This window comes from Eumetopias jubatus, unplaced genomic scaffold (genome assembly GCF_037043125.1).
Source record: "Eumetopias jubatus isolate StellerSeaLion01/CBP00866 unplaced genomic scaffold, mEumJub1_p1.0 scaffold_1, whole genome shotgun sequence".
Classification (NCBI taxonomy): domain Eukaryota; kingdom Metazoa; phylum Chordata; class Mammalia; order Carnivora; family Otariidae; genus Eumetopias; species Eumetopias jubatus.
Window position 1 is genome coordinate 179,701,091 of NW_028274807.1, and position 17,132 is coordinate 179,718,222.

Genomic DNA, 17,132 nt, shown 5'->3' on the forward strand with positions numbered 1-17,132 from the left:
ATTGACTTGACATAAAGCTTTTCATCAGTGCCTAGGTCATAGCAAGCATTCAATAAATATTAGATGTTATTACTGACGGTTGTAGACTGTGAGCTCCTCAAGGGCAGGGATTTTATTTCTACAGTCTTCATTGCCTACTATATGGTCTAGAACATAGAAGGTATGTCAAAATGTCTTAATGTCTTGAATCAAAGATTAACAGGAACTCTAGTCTCTAGAAAGCTAGGAAGTTCTGCACAAACTAAAATGCATTTTCTTCATCTAGACTCTAGTCTAAAAGATCCAATAGATGGTCTTGTTTGGGTAGCATAGAATCTTGCACAGCATGCATTCAACATGGATTTTATGCTGGAATTACCTTAGGACAGTCCCCCTTTCTCTGGTTTTAATCTGTAGCACTGGTGAATGGCTTTGTTATTTATTTATTTTTTTTGCTTGCAAAACAGATACAATTTTTTTTTTGGTAGTCTTACACTATTATTGCAATAGAGATTGAGAATTCTTCTGTAAATGAATGTTTAACAATATTTGCAAAAAGACATTATCCACAAGAATTTATACTAACCTTTTCAGGCTGTTTATTATCTGCAACTGTACTGGTCTCAAGGAATGGAACAGTACTTGTCCCCACCCCCCCATCCCCCCAAGGTACTTTGTAGGAATCCACAGGAGTGGCTTTCAATGCATTCTCATTAAGAGTTGGCCTGATACACCAGCCAGCCAGTAGCTGGAAATGCTAGCTTAGGAGTTTGGCAGCATCTGGGGTGATGGGTCTGAAAAAAATTATTTCTGTTAACAACAACAAGCCATAGAACCCTGTATCTCTTTCTAAGTCACATTTTGGAAAGGAGAAGTCTTCCTTCTCAATTTGGGTTGATAAAGAGGAAAGAAATACCAGTGTCTTTTGTTTCATACAAGTATATGTATATTTTAAAACATTTCATTCAGGCTTCTAATTTACTCCTTAAAATTTCTAAACTCCACCAAACTTCAAAACAGCAAAAAGAAAAAAAAAATCTCACCTTTTCAAAGAATTGGACAGAGCTTTTTGCATGTGACCGATCTCTGGAAGAGCAGGTAATTTGTGTTAAACAACTGATTGACATGCTAGCCCCTGGGCGTTTTCCTAAGAGAAACCATGGCAAAAGCACAGCTCCTGATGCAGCGGCCACTTTCCCCCCAAAGTGGATCAAACTACACATTCCAGCAGTGAGTCTGACAGGGAAGCGGCGGGCGGGGGGTGGGGGTGGGTGGGAAGCTCGTCCCACATTACACTCTCCTGATTCAGGAATACAGGGGGAAAACCCCCTCGCTGGCGGGTTTCTGTTTCCCTGCAAACAGTGGTTTGTCCTTCTGTTGAACTTTCACCTCCCGAACTCGCCTTCTTTCATTGGACAAAGTGCAGAAAGAAAGAGGAGAGACCGAGGGAGGACGGGAGAGAGGGAGAAAGGGGGCTGAAAACACCACCCCCACCTCCTCCCCCTTCAACTGTCACTGATGGCAAAACACTTTCACTTTTAACTGGAGGAAACTCACATCCTTCCCTACCCTCTCTCTTTCCTTCTATATTTTTAGCTCAGAAACCAAGCAAATAGCCATCGCATTCCTATCTTCGTCCCTAGTTGTTAACACTCTCCCTCTCGTTTTTTTCCGGTGGCTGAATGGGCCCCCCATTTCCCCATCTTCTGAGGAATCCTCCCCTCCCCCATGCCCCTTATTTTTCCAGGTCTTTCTTGCCAGATCCCTCTTTTGCCAGGGACTGCTCTGGCGTTCCCTTCCTCTCTCTAGTCTGTGGGGCTCTGCCTCCCTCTCCTCTTTCCCATCCAGTCTGGACGCCCCTCACTCCCATCTCCCGGGAACCCCCTCCCTCCAGGCTGTGCCCCCCCTCCCCCCCAGCTTTGGCAATTGCGATTTTTTTTTTTTTTTTGCTGCGAGCCTTGTTGTTTACCCAGCAGGTGGATGTGACGTCAGGGACGCACAACAGCAAAAAATAACAACATCTCCCTCCGCGACGTGTTGGCCTCTCTCGCGCGCCTTATTTATTTATTTGTTCCGGGAGGCCGGGGGGAGCCCGGTGGGCGCCAGTGCCCGCGCGGCCCAGGGAGGGGGCGCGGCGGCTCGCGCTCTGGGGGTGCCGGGGGGCCTTGGGGGCGCGTGAGGCGGAGAGGGGGCCCTGGCAGGAGGCCGGGAGGCGGGCTGGGGAGCGCCCCCAGGCCGGCGCTCCCCGCGCCTCTGCCGCCGCCGCCGCCGCCGCCGCCACTGGCGCTGGCTGGGCTCCGGGAAGCTAGTCCGGAGCGGAGGAATCTATTGTTATTTATTGTGTGGCGGTTGCATGCTGTACTCGCGGCGGCCCGGCCCTCGTCCGGGAGTGCGTGTGTGCGCGCGTGTGTGCGCGAGTGAGTGTGTGCGCGGGGGTGCGCGCGCGGGCGGGAGTGGGCGCGCGCGGGGAAAGGCCCGAAAACACCTTAGTTTGCACCGAGAGACCATTTGCAGCGGGTGAGTTTGTATTTTTCCATTTCTGCTCCACTTTTTCCCAAGCTGCCTCCTGCCTTGTTTCCGCCACTTTAAACAACAACAACAACCAGCACAAAAAAAAAAAGGAAAAAGAAAAAAAGGAAAAAAAAACTTTCCACCTCCCGGCTCCACGTGCATCTCCCCCCGCCCTCCCCTCTCAGCCTCTCTCCCCCGGGCCCGGGCCCAGGCTCTGGGGTGGGGGGGGCGGTGGGGGTTGGGGCCGGCGCGGGGTTTGAGGGGGGGGGCCTCCGGCGGCGGCGCCCGCACGCTTGGGTCCATGTCCATAAGTCAGATGGGGGGGGGCGGCGGAGAGGCGAAATCGTCTTCCCCTCGGCCCCTTCACGCCTGGCTCTAAGCTCTGGGCGATCGCCGCGGGGAGAGAAATCAATGAGCCCAGGCCGCCTGGCGCAACTTTCGGTGTCGGCCGTCGGGGTGCCAGCCGAGAAGCAGGGCCGGCGCGGGGCCGGGGTCGAGTCTGTGGCGGGAGGGGGCGCGCGCCGGGAGCCTCTGGAGCTTGAAGTTTGGACTTGGAGCAAACTTTTTGCCTTCGCTCTCCGCGAGTGTGTGCCCCTCGGTGCCCCTGGATTGTAATGACGGGATGCCCGCACCCTGGGCCCCGCGCCTCGGGACATCCCCGATGCCACACGCGCCTGGCCCCGAACCTAGCGGCGGGGACACTCCGCCGCCGCCCCCCGGAGCACAGAAAACTCGGACACACACTCGCGCACCCCTAGCTAGACACGCACCCTCACGCGCGCTCGACCCCGAGAACCCAGCCTTGCCGCGGACCGGCCCGCGACAGACGTGGCCAGCTCCGCGGGTGGGAGTGGGAACCGGGTGCGCTGCGGGGAGTCGCCGCGTCGGGTCTCCTCCCCTCCGCCACGCACACTTTCGGGGTTTACTCTCCTTTGAAGCTTGGGGTACCGGGGGGTTCCCAAGCGTGGATCTCTCCTGAGACGCGCGGGAGCCGCCGCGTCCCTCTGGCCCTGTCCTGGCGGCCGATGGCTCTCCATCCCTCGCCAGCACGCCGCCTTCCTCTCGAGCTCCCTGCGCTCCATCCCCATCCCGCGGAGGACTCAGCTGAGCCGGCAGCCGGGACTGTGTGCGCTTCGGGTGGGGACGGCGGCAGCTGCAGCTGCAGCGGCGGCGGCGCCGCCGGGAGCCGAGAGTTTGCCAGTTGCCTCGGGGTCGCGGTCATTCTCTGCCTCCGCCTCCCCTCGCCCCCGCCTCCCGCCCCCCTCCTCCCCAGATACCGCCGCTCGGAAACTTTGATTCCTTCTCCTTTTTTGCCCTCGGCGAGTCCCCCTCCCCACCTGTTGTGAGCTCCGCCTCGGTCCCCAGAGACTGGCGGTGACACACGCGGGCGCCGGGGAGCTCCGCGCCCAGAAACAAAGTCGCATGCCCCCTCCCCAGTGTTTGCTTCGAAATCGCAGCCTGCAGCACCCCCCCCTTCCCGCGCAGCTCCCGCCCCTGTGAGAATAAGGACTAAATAAACAGTTGTAACTTCAAACCTTGCGCCTGCGATCGTATCCCTTTCCCACCCCCTTCCCCCTTCCTCCCCCCTCCTTTTTTGTTGTTGCAACTTTGTAAGATCCTAGGGAAGGTGCTGAGACTTTGGCTCGGGCCGATTTCCCGGTCTCGGGATCCTTGCAGGGATTCCCTAAGCCACATCCTCCTTTCCGTCCACCCGCACTCGCGGGTCCTCTTAGTCCGCCGCCCTCTCTGTCTTGGCCCCCCAGCCTAATCACTTATCCCACACCCCCTCAGTTTCCCCCCAACCTGCGCCGGGAAGACTTGCTGAGGGTCGCCCTGGTTTCTTGTCGACCGCAGAACCCGAAAGTTTGCAAGAGGAAGAGAGCGCGCGGCGAGCAAGCGGGCAAGGGGCAGCGGCAGCGGCGCCGGGGACCATGGTGCTGTCGGCGCCTCCTCCGCGGGCGTGAAGGCGGCGCTCCCACTCCCTCCCTGGACTCTGCGGGTAAGTCGAGGCGGCCGCGGGCGCCGGGGCGAGAACGCGGGCGGGGGCAACGGATACCCTAGAGCCCCCGGGGGCTCTCTACTCAAAGCGCCAGCATGGGCGGCGCGAGCGTAGGGATGAGGCTCCCGGAGCCAGGAATGTGCCCATCCTCAAGCTGGTAGGTGCTTCGAAATACTGGACTTTCTCCTCTTTTTTTCCCCCCCTTTCCTAAATCCGAGAATCTGGAGATCAAAGTTTAGCGTGGAGTGTAAAGTGCTCCGATAAAATATGGTGACATCTCTCGCCCCCCCTTCTCACCCCACTCCCCTCTTATAACTATTAATTATTTCCAAGTCATTGTGTCCAAATACCCTTGCCGGGCTGATTACAAAGTGTATTGATTTAGTCTGGGCTCATCCTACGCATTCGTTTTAATTCATTTTCCTTTTGCTCGACCAGAAAACCCGAAATGAAACTTATTTCTTCCTCTTCCCAACACCCCGCCCCCAACCCCCCCCCCAGCCCTCATCTCTGAGGCTTGGGCAGAATAATGAAATTAATATAAACATTTCATTTGGTTGCATTTAAGCTTCTCCAGCCCACTTATAAGGGGCTGGTGTTGCTCTCCTGTCCGGTCACAGGTATTTTGTAAGTTCGGATTTCTTTTTTTGTTACTGCTTTTTGAACAGGAATGCTGAAAGGGCATTCTGTATTCCTTTTAAAAGAAGTCTATACCTTGAAACCATCTACACTTTACCTTTGGTTGTCCGTAGGCTTTAGGATTTAGGGCTTGCACAATAGCTGAATTGGAAAAACCTGAAGGATATTTAAGGGATTTTTCTACTGCTGAAAACATATTGAAGAATCTCTGCAAATTTTTACCTTCTATCTCCTTTCCTTCGTTTTTCCATAGTGATAATCAGTTTCGGGGGAGATCTCTTAACTAGAATTTGAAGAGAAATGGTAAGAGTTCAGGTGTTCTCTACTCAGGATTAGCCTGCATAATTGAGACAGAAGAGTTGCTGTTATTTTCAGCTCCAGAGAGAAATGTATCAAATCTTTTTTAGAATTCCACTGGAGTTTTGATTCTCAAAGTGGAAATACCCATCTCTTTGAGTCCAGGAAAACAAAATTGGGCTTACAGTTTCAGAGATTTGGAATGGCTTTTTTTTTCCTCCCTGACTTTTCTACTTGAAACATCCCATAATTAAAGAGCATTAAAAATATAAAAAGGAACTTAACTAGTTACCATTCAAAAGATGTCAGCTAAAATCTCACTGCAGAGGTGGGGGGGGAGATTTAGCATCTTACCACAGGCTGCCTTCCCCCCCCCTTAGATTTTGGATTAGTCATTGTATGAGAGAGAGAAAAAGAAATCAGGTTTTTTTTTTTTTTTTTTTGGAAAAGTAAAGTAAACAGCCTCCAATTGCTGAACCTTGACAACCCAAATTAAGGAAGCAGGAGAGATCAAACAGAACTGCTGCTGGGTTGTTGTCAGGAGCTCTACATGGAGAACCCTGGACTATTCGATCAAGCAGCAAAGCTATATATTCACTAATGCAGAAATGGACCATTGCAAATGCTGATCTTTGTTGTGCAAGCTAAGGCTCACTTGGAAGGAAATACTCGGCCCCTCTCTAGGCAGCATTTGAGTTCCTTATGGATGTCGAGTTGCTAAATAAGTTATTTTTCTAATACAGTCTTGTTTATGAAGACCATGCACGCAAAAAGGTATGGAATGAATATTAAGTCTTCCAGGGGCTGCCTTGCTACCCAGAACTGTGGAGTGGAATTCTTTTTACCAACATTAGACTCCTACACTAGAGTTAGGTAACGTTTTCTCACATCAAGTTTAGAAGATCTGCCTTGTCAGGAAAGCCAAGGTTTTGTATGTGAGGGTTTAAATCTGATGTGAAGCTCAAAAAAAAAAAAAAAAAAAAAATCCCTGGTGATGAAGTTTTGTGTCAGCCCACTCTTGGAATTTAAAAAGGCGAGAGGGAGCATTCTCCAGATTAGACATAACCTCTTTTTTTAGATTGACATTCAATATGACCATGTTGCTACTTTTATTCAAGTTCTCTGTAACTTGTCCTTGCATGTTGTCTAGGAAAATTTAACTGCTTTACATTTTTAAAGGGAGTAGTAACAGCAATTACTTTAGCATTTTGTTTTCACAGGTTTATCAAAGTATAATGAAAGCAACATCAACTATTCAAATTAACTCTCTCAAATTAAGGGGGTTATATTGCTGGAGATGTCTAAGATTTTGTATTTATATTTCAATGCTGGAGTAAAAACTGTAACACTTTTTTTTTTTTGCTATAAACTATCCCCAAATTAAATGTCATTTTTAATTAAGTAGAACAAAGTAGGAAATAGGACAAGTAAACACATAAAGAATAAAAATGATTGTCATTTAAGGATTGCATTTTTAATTAACATGTCGATCACACAGTAAGCACTTTGTTTTTTATGTCAGTTTCATAACCATACTGCCCAACATGTTTCAAAGTGTGTAGCTTTTATTAGATATATCTTTTATTGTATAATTAAACAATGTGAGTTAAACATACACATGGATGCTGTTAGGCAATTCTGTGCAATATGTAATGTTTTTTAAAATGCTATAAATATTTTCTAGTTAAATCATTTGTACCAACAATAACAAAAGTTGACTGGGTTAATATTGAGCCGAGGTATGGTTTTCTGTTACTAAGTTTTTCCTTGCTTCTCTTGAGACTCTACCCCCGGCCTTGTGTATTTGCAGTTCCTAGGCTCTATTGAAGGATATGTCTGTTTTCAGCAGTTGTTTAAATTAACAAAAGAATTGTGATATTTCCTAAACAAATATATTTATACCACAGCACGTCCAATGCCCACATTAAGAAAGTGAAGGGAGAATATAGCAGATGTGACAACTTCTTTTGAACCCAGCTTCCTCTTTGCAGCCAATCTTATTGTGCTGTTTATTTAGTTTTCGTGTTTTACTTAAGACTCAAACTCAATTTTGAAATGTTATCTTGTAAGACGCTGCATCACAAAAAAGTATGTGTATTCAGACAATGTTCGTTGTTATCATACCGATTACATTTCAGTGAGTATGCCAAGAATATTTACAGGGCATTGCAGGAGTTCTGTCTTTTAAAAATAATTTTAGGCACACGTTAATAAAATTTAAATAGATTGCAGGCTGTCAGAAAATAGTATAAATTTTGTTTATGATTCAGTTACTTTAAGGTACTTACATTAAAGAAACTCATTTAACCCCTGACTGAAGAGCATTAAGAGGGGAGGGAAGCCCTCCAAAGAGCTCCCACTGCCCTTTGCTCTCCTGATAATCTTAAATTACTACAATTTAATTGCAACTTCAAGGCATTGAGCATGAGCTGTTTCTGTGGGGCTGAGAAAGGGTTTTGAGAGCATTGCTAGATTTGCACAGGTGGTATTTTTGTTTTTCAAAAAAATGTTTTTGCTAAGGGCTCTTTCTTTTCCTTTCTTACCCTGTTAGGTGTCCTGCTCCTTTTATAGAATTCAGTCATAGTAAATGCCATTTTTGCTAAGCCAGCTTTTTTTTTTCTATGTTTTTTGGACCTAGAGTGTATAAAGGTCTCAAGCAAGTAGAGGTTTGTTTTCTAAAGAAAATAACCTTATGAGAGGCATCTGCTGAATAGACATGAGCCAACATATACTTTTACTATTTGCAGGGGATTTTTTTTTTTTGCCTTCAGTTGATGGTAGTAATCCCGCCAGGTGATCAAACACTGAATTTGTGAATCAAGCCAGCAAGCCAAGTAAGTTTGCATTTGGGCCTGTGTATTTCCTAAATGATTTTTCTCATGACTACTTACACTGGTCTTTAGGCCACTTTGCCATAACGCGTGCTGTCCAAGGAGCCATCTTAAACCGATTTTTAAAAAAATATTTCTCTTCCATGGTACTCAGATGAATTAAGGTTAGAGGTGCCAAAAGCTGGAATATCGGCAGGCCATGAGATGAGACGAATTCCTGAAATGGGAAAACCTGGCCAAATATGGGGTATCTTATGCATGAGAGTTGTCCCCCCCCCGCCCCCCAGGACATACATAGTTTATTTCAGTGTGCATGTGATGATGTGGTTAATGGAAATTAAGCATATTTGGCTTGTGTCGCCAACCTAAAAATAAATGTAAGGAACGTTTGATTTCAAGAAGTGCTTTGGTTTTTCATCCTATAGATAATGTTCTTGCAATTATGGCTCCAAGGCTGGTATTCTGGAAAGAGGAAGTACAGTGGGATGAAGTGCGTGGCAGTCGGGAGAGACAATTAGACAGTGTTCTTTGTTTCTTTAATAAATTATTCTTATTAATTACAGCCAGTTTGTGCTAAAGCATTTTTCGGGGTGTATTTAGAAGCCAGCTCCCATTCAGGAGAAGGTTGTGCCAGGAGCTGTATCCTTTCCCTCGCACTCTTGTACCCAGTCATGAGATCTATTGACCAAATTAGCTATGGATGTCTCTGCAAGGCTTGTTTTTCTTTTTGAAATCCCCTGATGGCAGTTTTTAATATATGCCCTGCCTTGTGCACAACAGGTGTTTGTTTGGTAGTTATTTTATGGGATTTAAAGTGAGAAAAACATTTCCTACCTAGCCAGCCCCTGGGAGAGAGAACTGCCTAAGAGAAAGACCCTGGTACCTGAGCAAGTGTAGATGGGTTTTTCCTGAAGGCTCTCCACCAGCTGTGTTGTTTAAGAAATGTGGGGGAGGGGGCTCAATTTAGTGCCTTGATATTTGCAATTAAGTTGTAATTCAAGATTACTGGGACAGTGCAAAGGGCAGTAGGGACTTTTTAGTGGTCTTCTCTTGATGCTTAAAGCTGCTCAGTCATGGGGTTAAATTAGTTTCTTCAATCTGAGTACTTAAAGTAACTAAATCGTAAACAAAATTTATATTAGATCCTGACAACTAATAATCTATTTAAATTACATTAAAGTATCTAGGCAAAAATTTAATTAAAGACAGAAGTACTGTCAAGCCCTGTAAATATCTTGACAGGTCTACTCAAATGGAACTGATATCACGAAATATTTACATATGTCTGGTGTGTTCGGGAACATCTCGGCAGTGCCTGTGCAAAGCTAATTGCACTTTCTTTCCAAATCACGTTTTTAATAAAATAGTTTTTTTTAAAAAAGGAACATGAATACATACAAAATTGTGTTCACGTGTTTTGTGTACTATTTCGTTCTCTCTTCTTAGGAGCACTCTGATGGGTATATTTCCTCCAACTGCTGCTAATTCAGACAAGCAGCTGAAATGAAGGGATCACTGACTAGACAATTCATGTCATTCTGTTTTATTTCAACAGTTTGTAGATATCAGAGGTTAGTGTGTTATGGGACAATTTGCTGAGGGGGAAAAATGGGCATAAGCATGACATTATCAGGTTCCTGTTTAAATTAAATAGAATAGATTTACTTAGGATGGGACAAAGGTTTTTCTCCTGATTTTTATATTTGGATACATATTTCTCAGTAGTGAATCAGGTGGACATCTACATTTTGCTAGATTACTTGATTTTAGCTGATACTGTGATAGCTTTATTTACTGGGAGGCTGAATAATATTTCTAGCATCAGGCTCAAAAACTGAATTCCTGAGGTTTCTTTTTTCTCCCTTCCAGCTCTGCATTTGAGTCATAATGTGATTTTTCTCTGCTCCAGGTTTCCTGTCTGTGAATTAGGGGTAGTATTTTAAGGTATGTTCTTTGAGCTTAGTGATCTAATGGTCCAGGTGCTGTGTTATTACTCAGAACATCTTTAAGATGTTCTTGTTGCTCTCCCGACATTGACCACAGCTCTTGCGGGGGAGGATGTGGTATGTGTTTTGCCTGTGTTTCTCCTGTCCCAGAGCCCAGAGTTGGTGATGCCTGATCAGAGGTGTTGGCCTTCTCCTCTCCTGCGGACAGGTGAGCGCAGAGATGGAACACAGATGCTCCCGTGTGAAGTGGAAGGAAGTTGGCAGTTGGTCCTAATTCAACATGTTTCAAAGGGGGACTTGGCTCACCTGCTTCCAGATCATTGTGTGTGTGTGTCTACGTGTCGGGGAGTTTTATTAAAATACAGATTCTTGCATTGGAATTTTTGCTGACTGATGAGAGAATGCATTTTAAACAAACTTCCCCTGGTAATTCTGAAGCATGCTAAACAGAGGACTGTGGACCAAGTGATTTATACTGCTAGAGATTCTGGAACTGAAATCTTTATCTTCTTTTGGATTTTACTGATGAATTTTTTTGTTTTATCTTGAGGCCTGTATTATTTTTAATGAGTTCGGTTTTCCATTAAGAATCAAAACTGGTGGTTTTCTAAGTATGTACGAGTATTGGAATCATAGTGGAGCTCTGGTTCCTGACACAGACGTAGTAGCGCTGCTCCTGGATGTGCCATATCTGGGGTGGGGCCAGCATTTTGGTTTTGAAAAAGCTCCCCACATGATCCTCATTCCCACCAAAGTGGCAGAACTGGACCCCACAATTGTCAGAGTTGGACGAAAGCCTACAGCTCTTCCGAAGGGTTTGACTTCACTCTTTGGACCTCATGAAATCTGAGAGGCTCACAGGCTCCCTTTTGAGTCAGGCACCAAAAGAAACATAGATACATAGAGAAATAGAGGCAGAACCCGAGTGTCACAGTTCCACAGAGTGATAGAACAACCTGGAATATCAATAGCTTTCACCAAGTACCAGACGTTTCCTTTCACTTTATGCCCTTTTTGCATCCATGTTTCCAGTGGATGTTGTCATGTTGTGGCTACCAATTAAGTGTCAAATGACTTTTCTGAATTTTTTTTTCTTCTGAGTATTTCATCTTAATTTTAAAATCTGAACTGTTGACTCATTAGAGTAACCCTGCTGGCACAAGTATTTCGATTTCTCTAGGCATCTTGGGACATTCCCTACCATTGCATCTGATGGGGTCTGCAGGGATATTGATGGAAATAGCTTAGGCAACGATGCCACACAAATAAAGCAGAATTCTAAGAAGAATGCCTCCTACAAGATTAGGAGATAAAGGAAGATAAAATGCTAAGAAGGCTTGTTTAAGTATTCAGGACTTCAGCTAAAGATCTAACCACTAAGATCAAAAGTGTTATTTAAATAAAAGTTGTACAGAAATTTTTTTGGTCTGTATTAGTAATGGTGCCTTTTGAAGTTACCCAGTAAAGTGTTTATCTAAAATGCCCTCACCTAAATTAAGAAAAAAAAAAAATTCCACTTGACTTTGGGTGCGGTTTGATTTTAATAGATACCAAAAAGTTGGCAATTGTTTATGTTTAGAACTTTACAGTTGCTTTGGCCCTGGGTTCAGGTGGCATTTGGAATATTCCTGTAATACAGAGTTCTTTTATTGCTGTTTGGACCCTGAAGTACTTTTTAAAAAAATCGCTGGTGGGTCAAGTTTTAAAACTAGCTGTCTCTACCCTTGAGTAAAGGGTTTCCATAAAAGATAAATGGAACTGATTGAAAAAATAGAAGGTGCCGTGGAAGAGAATGCATAGTATTACCGCTGTCCCTGCTTGATGAAATCTACAGCGTGATGTTAGATCACCCCTCCTTGTTTGTCGAGAGGATGTTAATCATTTCATTAAGAAAGGTTAAGTAATTAACTGATTTATCATTAGGGAATCAGTGACAGACCCTTTTTAGTGATGTATTATAGAAATTTTCTAATAGAAAGTTTGCTGCATTTAATTGCTTGGAAAGAAGCTGGCTGGACCTTGAAAAGGTGGGGGTGGGGCATCTGTTACGTGCAACTGTAAATAATTTTGGAGAAACTAGTCTACTAAAATAGAAAATTGTTCAGTTTCGGGTTTTCTTTTATGGCCTGCATCAGGCATGTTGTTGCAGACCTGCTGTTTTGCATGCCTTCTCTGGGTTTAGGGAGGGTTCAACTGCTTAAATGTGTTCATGTTATTTTCTAAATAATGGCTTTTGTTGCAGAAGGATGCATGTTGACAGTAAATGCGCAGTCGTAACTTGGGTAAGCTTACAACAAATTCTTCTACTTGTAGGAGCAAGCCATCTTCCTTGCCGCTGACTGGGGGTGCTTCTCCCTTTTGTCTTGCTGTCCTTATGGCGCAAGGTTTAAATATGCCAGGCAGGGGATGGGGATGGGATGGGGGGGGATAAACTCCCCATCTGGCAAAAATTTACCTTTCTCTTATACCCTTTTCCCCCCAAATCATACACAAGGTGTGGTTCTAGCTTATTCTTCCTGTGCATATGTTCATTTCAACTAAAAATTAAAAAGACACGTAAAGAGAGATCTTATTTCTATGTTTGTTTTTGTATGTTTCTGTTAGGAAGCAGGACAGTCCCTTTTACTAACTGGAGAGATCATCTCTGCCTTAGAGATGACTTTCCCGTCGCAGAGTACTGAGGTAGAAGAATTCTTTAAGGTAGTAATAAAGCACTTTTGAAAACACTGAACATGGGTTTTATATTGGGATGTAGTGCTTAGTATTGTAGCAAGTGCCCCAATTGTTGAATAAAATGTGATGTCTTGGCCTCAAGCACTTTGATCTTTGAGTTGAGAATAACTTCTGATGAGAGAAATCTGGTGGATACTTCCAAAGCCGTTCTATTAAGACTGTGTACGACACCAGAAAGGTTTAATTCAAAGAATAATTCGGTGAGCACCCACAGACCTGCGGCTCAACTTCAGAGAGGACACATTTCTGGTCCAGGTTGAAGAGGCCCTTGGCATATCGCCCCGCATCTTACCTCTGTCCCTGTCCCCTGAAGGTGACCTCTGCTCTCAGCTGGCTGTTTTTCATCCCCTGGATTTCTTTATGCTTTTAATATATATGCATGTATTCCCCAAAATATAGGCTTTTCTTGTGCATCTTCAGGTTCATATTGATGGTATACTACTGTATGCAATCTTTAGTAACTTGCCTTTTTTTTGGTTGTTGTTCGATAGAGTTCGGAAAATTCATCCATGTGGGTACATGTATCTGTAGGTGATTCATTTTCCCACTTGAGCCTTTTGAAGTGCTGAAGAATATTTGAGACTAGTTCTTTACATTTGAAACCCAGCTGCATTCTGCAATATTATACATTGAAAATTGAGGATTAATGTGAAACTATCAGTCCTGACTCGAATTTCATAATTTGTTCATTTGCCAGTTTTTTGGGGGGTGGGGGAGGGGGAAAGGGAGGACTTTAAAATCAAACATTTACCAGGGAACTTGATTAAAAAAAAAATATATATATATATATATATCAAGTGGTTGATCTCTTACATTTAAGGAAAAAAAAAAAACAGGCTAGGCATTCATCTGAAGGAGCCTAGCCATTTTCTCATTCTTATTTAAAGACTTGGCTTAGAACTTAGCAGTTACATATGCAGGGTAGCAAGTTAAAAAGCGATGTTTAATTAACAGGCGCTTTATACTTCTGTATCCTTGTTATGATATAGCACCTTGTTCTTCAGTGTAGAAAGTGATTTCTGCATATTTTAAAGGACTGGCATCTTTATGGTAAGAAAGCCATATAAATAAAGATATACTCAGATGAAAATCGGAACATGTTTTTAAAATAGTGTGTGTCTACTTTCAGCTCTGTTATCAAACTTGCTGCATAAGCCGGAGTTGATGCTCTGTGATTATGCTAATGACCAAAGGAATCGATGATGCGCGACTAGATGAAATCAGTGGTATAAGCAGAGAGAGTTATCAGTTTTTTTGTCATTAAATATTAGTGATAAATAATACACTGTTCATTTTGAGTAGATGGAACATATTTAATTCTGGTGTACAGAGTTTCGATTTAGTCAGGCTTATTGCTGAGTAAAATGATAATCTTTTGTAATTTCAGGGGAAAGATAGAAGGCGTTTGTGTCCATGTGGCTAACTGACTTGGGTCATAGAAATGTTTACCTTGACTGGCCAGGGAAGGTTGGAAAAAGTTTTTCTTTCCTCCTAGACAACTTGGATATTTGTACTGACGTTTTATTAGGAATATCAGATACTCAATAAATAGCATAAATGACTAGAGATGTTAAACAAAATGAGTCTAAAGGTAGATAGTGTTTCCCCGAAGAATGGAGGAAAAATATAACAAAGGGGGAATGTTTGGACAACGCTCTTTTTAGCAGACCGGTGTGTTAAACAGAGACCGTTAGAGTCCGTGTTACCATTAAACAATGGCTTTAATTTAAAAAAAAAAAAATTGAGTTTCTCATAACAAAGTTGTACTTGGTGATGGTTTATTTAAAGAGAAGTAATACTTGTAACTGAGCATCTTTTTCTGGGTCCCTAAAACCTTGTGGAAAAACATTGCCACTGTTGTCTTTGTTGCAAAGGGGTTTCTAAAGCAGTTCTCTCTGACATGCCTTGCTGGACAGAGTTCAGCAGGTGTTTACTACCATACAACAGTACCAAGTGACGGGAGAGAAAATCAAGGAATAATTAGCTGTGGTTTATAGGACATAAAGAGAGAGTGATTGAAGTCAGTAAAAGCAGGAAATCAGATCAAAGGCCGCTGTGATGTTATTTTATAAAAACGCGTTGACAAAATGATTCTCTTGAAAGCAGACTCCCACCCTGGCTTGCGCCGACTGACTGTGTTCTGCCATTTTCCTGTCTGCTGTCCTGTCCGTCCATGTTGGCTCTTACCGGCAAGACCATCTGCTCTTCCAGCAGTGGCCTTCTCTGTGGTGAGGCAGGCCAATTGGGTCAACTTTTGTGATCTGGCAGATGTCCACTGGGAGCTCAGATCAGGCCAGGCTCATTTTTATGTGTGTCCAAAGCCAAGATTTCAACTTGGTGAAAGGCTGTGGAATTTATTTCCCAAAGTGGTGCCCAAACTCTGTTCTTCTTTTCTTCAGAACTGCCTCCTTGGGCTGAGATGATTGCTTAATGCTCTTAATTATGCTGGATCCCTCTGTATTTTTGAACACCTGTGCGTAATTCAGATCATGGGTGGTCACAGAGCCTGGCTCACCAAACAGCTTCTTTTTCAGAATGGGAAAATCCCAAGGAGCCTGACCATGCACCTATTTGAGGAGGCTGAGAAGAGATTTAATGAGGATGGAACCTTTCCCTTGAATTTCCATTGTGCCCCCTAAAAGATCCTTAGTTCTCACATTGGGGAGAATCTTATGATGAATACCTCAGAAATACTGTTTTAAAAAAAATACTAAAGTCTTACTACATTGCTGGTGGGAATGCATAATTGTCATAGCCACTTTGGAAGACGGTTTGGTGGTTTCTTATAAAACTGAACATACTCTTTCCATATGATCCAGCAATTGCCTTACTTGGTATTTACCCAAAGGAGTTGAAAATGTCCAATAAAAACCTGCACATAACCGTTTCTAGCCGCTTTATTCATGATCGCCAGAACTAGGAAGCAACCTAGATGTCCTTCAGTATGTGAATGGATAAATAAGAACCATGGTACATCTAGACAATGGAATATTCAACACTAAGAAGAAATGAGGATGCCTGGGCTGCCTCAGTCAGTGGAGTCTGTGACTCTTGATCTTGGGATTGTGCGTTTGAGTACCCCCTCCCCCACTGGACGTAGAGATTACTTAAGAAAAAAAAAAATGAGCTATCAAGGTATGAAAAGACATGGAGGAATTTTAAGGGCATATCATGGTGTGAAAAAAGCCAATCTGAAGAGGCTACTTACTGTAAGACTCAAACTATATGGCATTCTGCAAAAGGTGAAACTGTGGAGACAGTAAATATATCCGTGATTGCCAGGAAATATATCAGTGATTGGCAGGGGTTGGGGAGAGACGGATAAATAGAGCACGGGGGATTTGTAGGGTAGTGAAAATATTCTGTATGATACTATGATGGTGGATGCATGTCATGATACATTTGTCCAGACTTCTAGAATGTACAGCACCAGGAGTCAACTATAATGTTGTAATGTAAACTGTGGGCTGTGGGGGATCATGCCGTGTCATACTGCAGATTCGTCAGTAGTAACAGCTGTACCACTCCGGTATGGGATGTTGATAATGGGAGAGGCTGGGCGTGAGCGGGACCAGGGGAAATGGGAAATCTCTGTACCTTCCCTTTAATTTCCCTCTACACTGTAAAATGTGCTAAAAAAGTATGTCTTAAAAAAAATTCCTGGGTTTTAAGATATTCATATACATATCTTAAAATATATATACAGTCGTTTGTCCACTTTACCCATGCCAAATGAACATTAACGTTTCTTGTGAGAACAATGAAGTAGGCAGGGGCCGATTTGCTTTTGAGGTGGGGCATTAGTGTGGGAACTTTTTTGGCTGCCCTGATCCCCAGAGTGGGATCCTGTGAGAACTATAGAGTCCTCGGTGATGACCTTATCCAGGCCACCCCTTGTCTATCAGCAGGCTCTGGTTCAGAGAGGGGAACTGACCCTTCCCGAGTGAGGTAGCCACTAGGATCAAATCCAGCCTTGCTACCTGTGATACCATCCGTATCTATATTGACACATTTATGTATATGTGATTGCATATATCTAAGCATGTATGTTCCTATATGTCTATATTTTAAAAACCAAAATTACAGATAATAGTTTGTATGTTTATTTACATGCATTTATTGTTCTCTGTGTCAAGAGCATTTTTTTGTATCATAGTCTCTATACAATTGTCAGTAACTACTTGCTCTTCAAGTATA

General features: G+C 43.9%; 1 protein-coding gene across 1 annotated transcript in view; it reads left to right on the forward strand.

Annotated features, from left to right (window-relative positions):
- The first annotated feature begins 2,167 nt into the window (after window positions 1-2,167).
- Window positions 2,168-17,132, forward strand: part of LOC148165108 (uncharacterized) — a 41,365-nt gene continuing 26,400 nt past the window's right edge. The window contains exons 1-2 of the mRNA XM_088027596.1: window positions 2,168-2,496; window positions 4,345-4,489. Of these exons, the coding sequence (XP_087883722.1) occupies window positions 2,333-2,496; window positions 4,345-4,489 (309 nt within the window). The 5' untranslated portion in view covers window positions 2,168-2,332. The remainder of the gene's footprint in view (window positions 2,497-4,344; window positions 4,490-17,132) is intronic.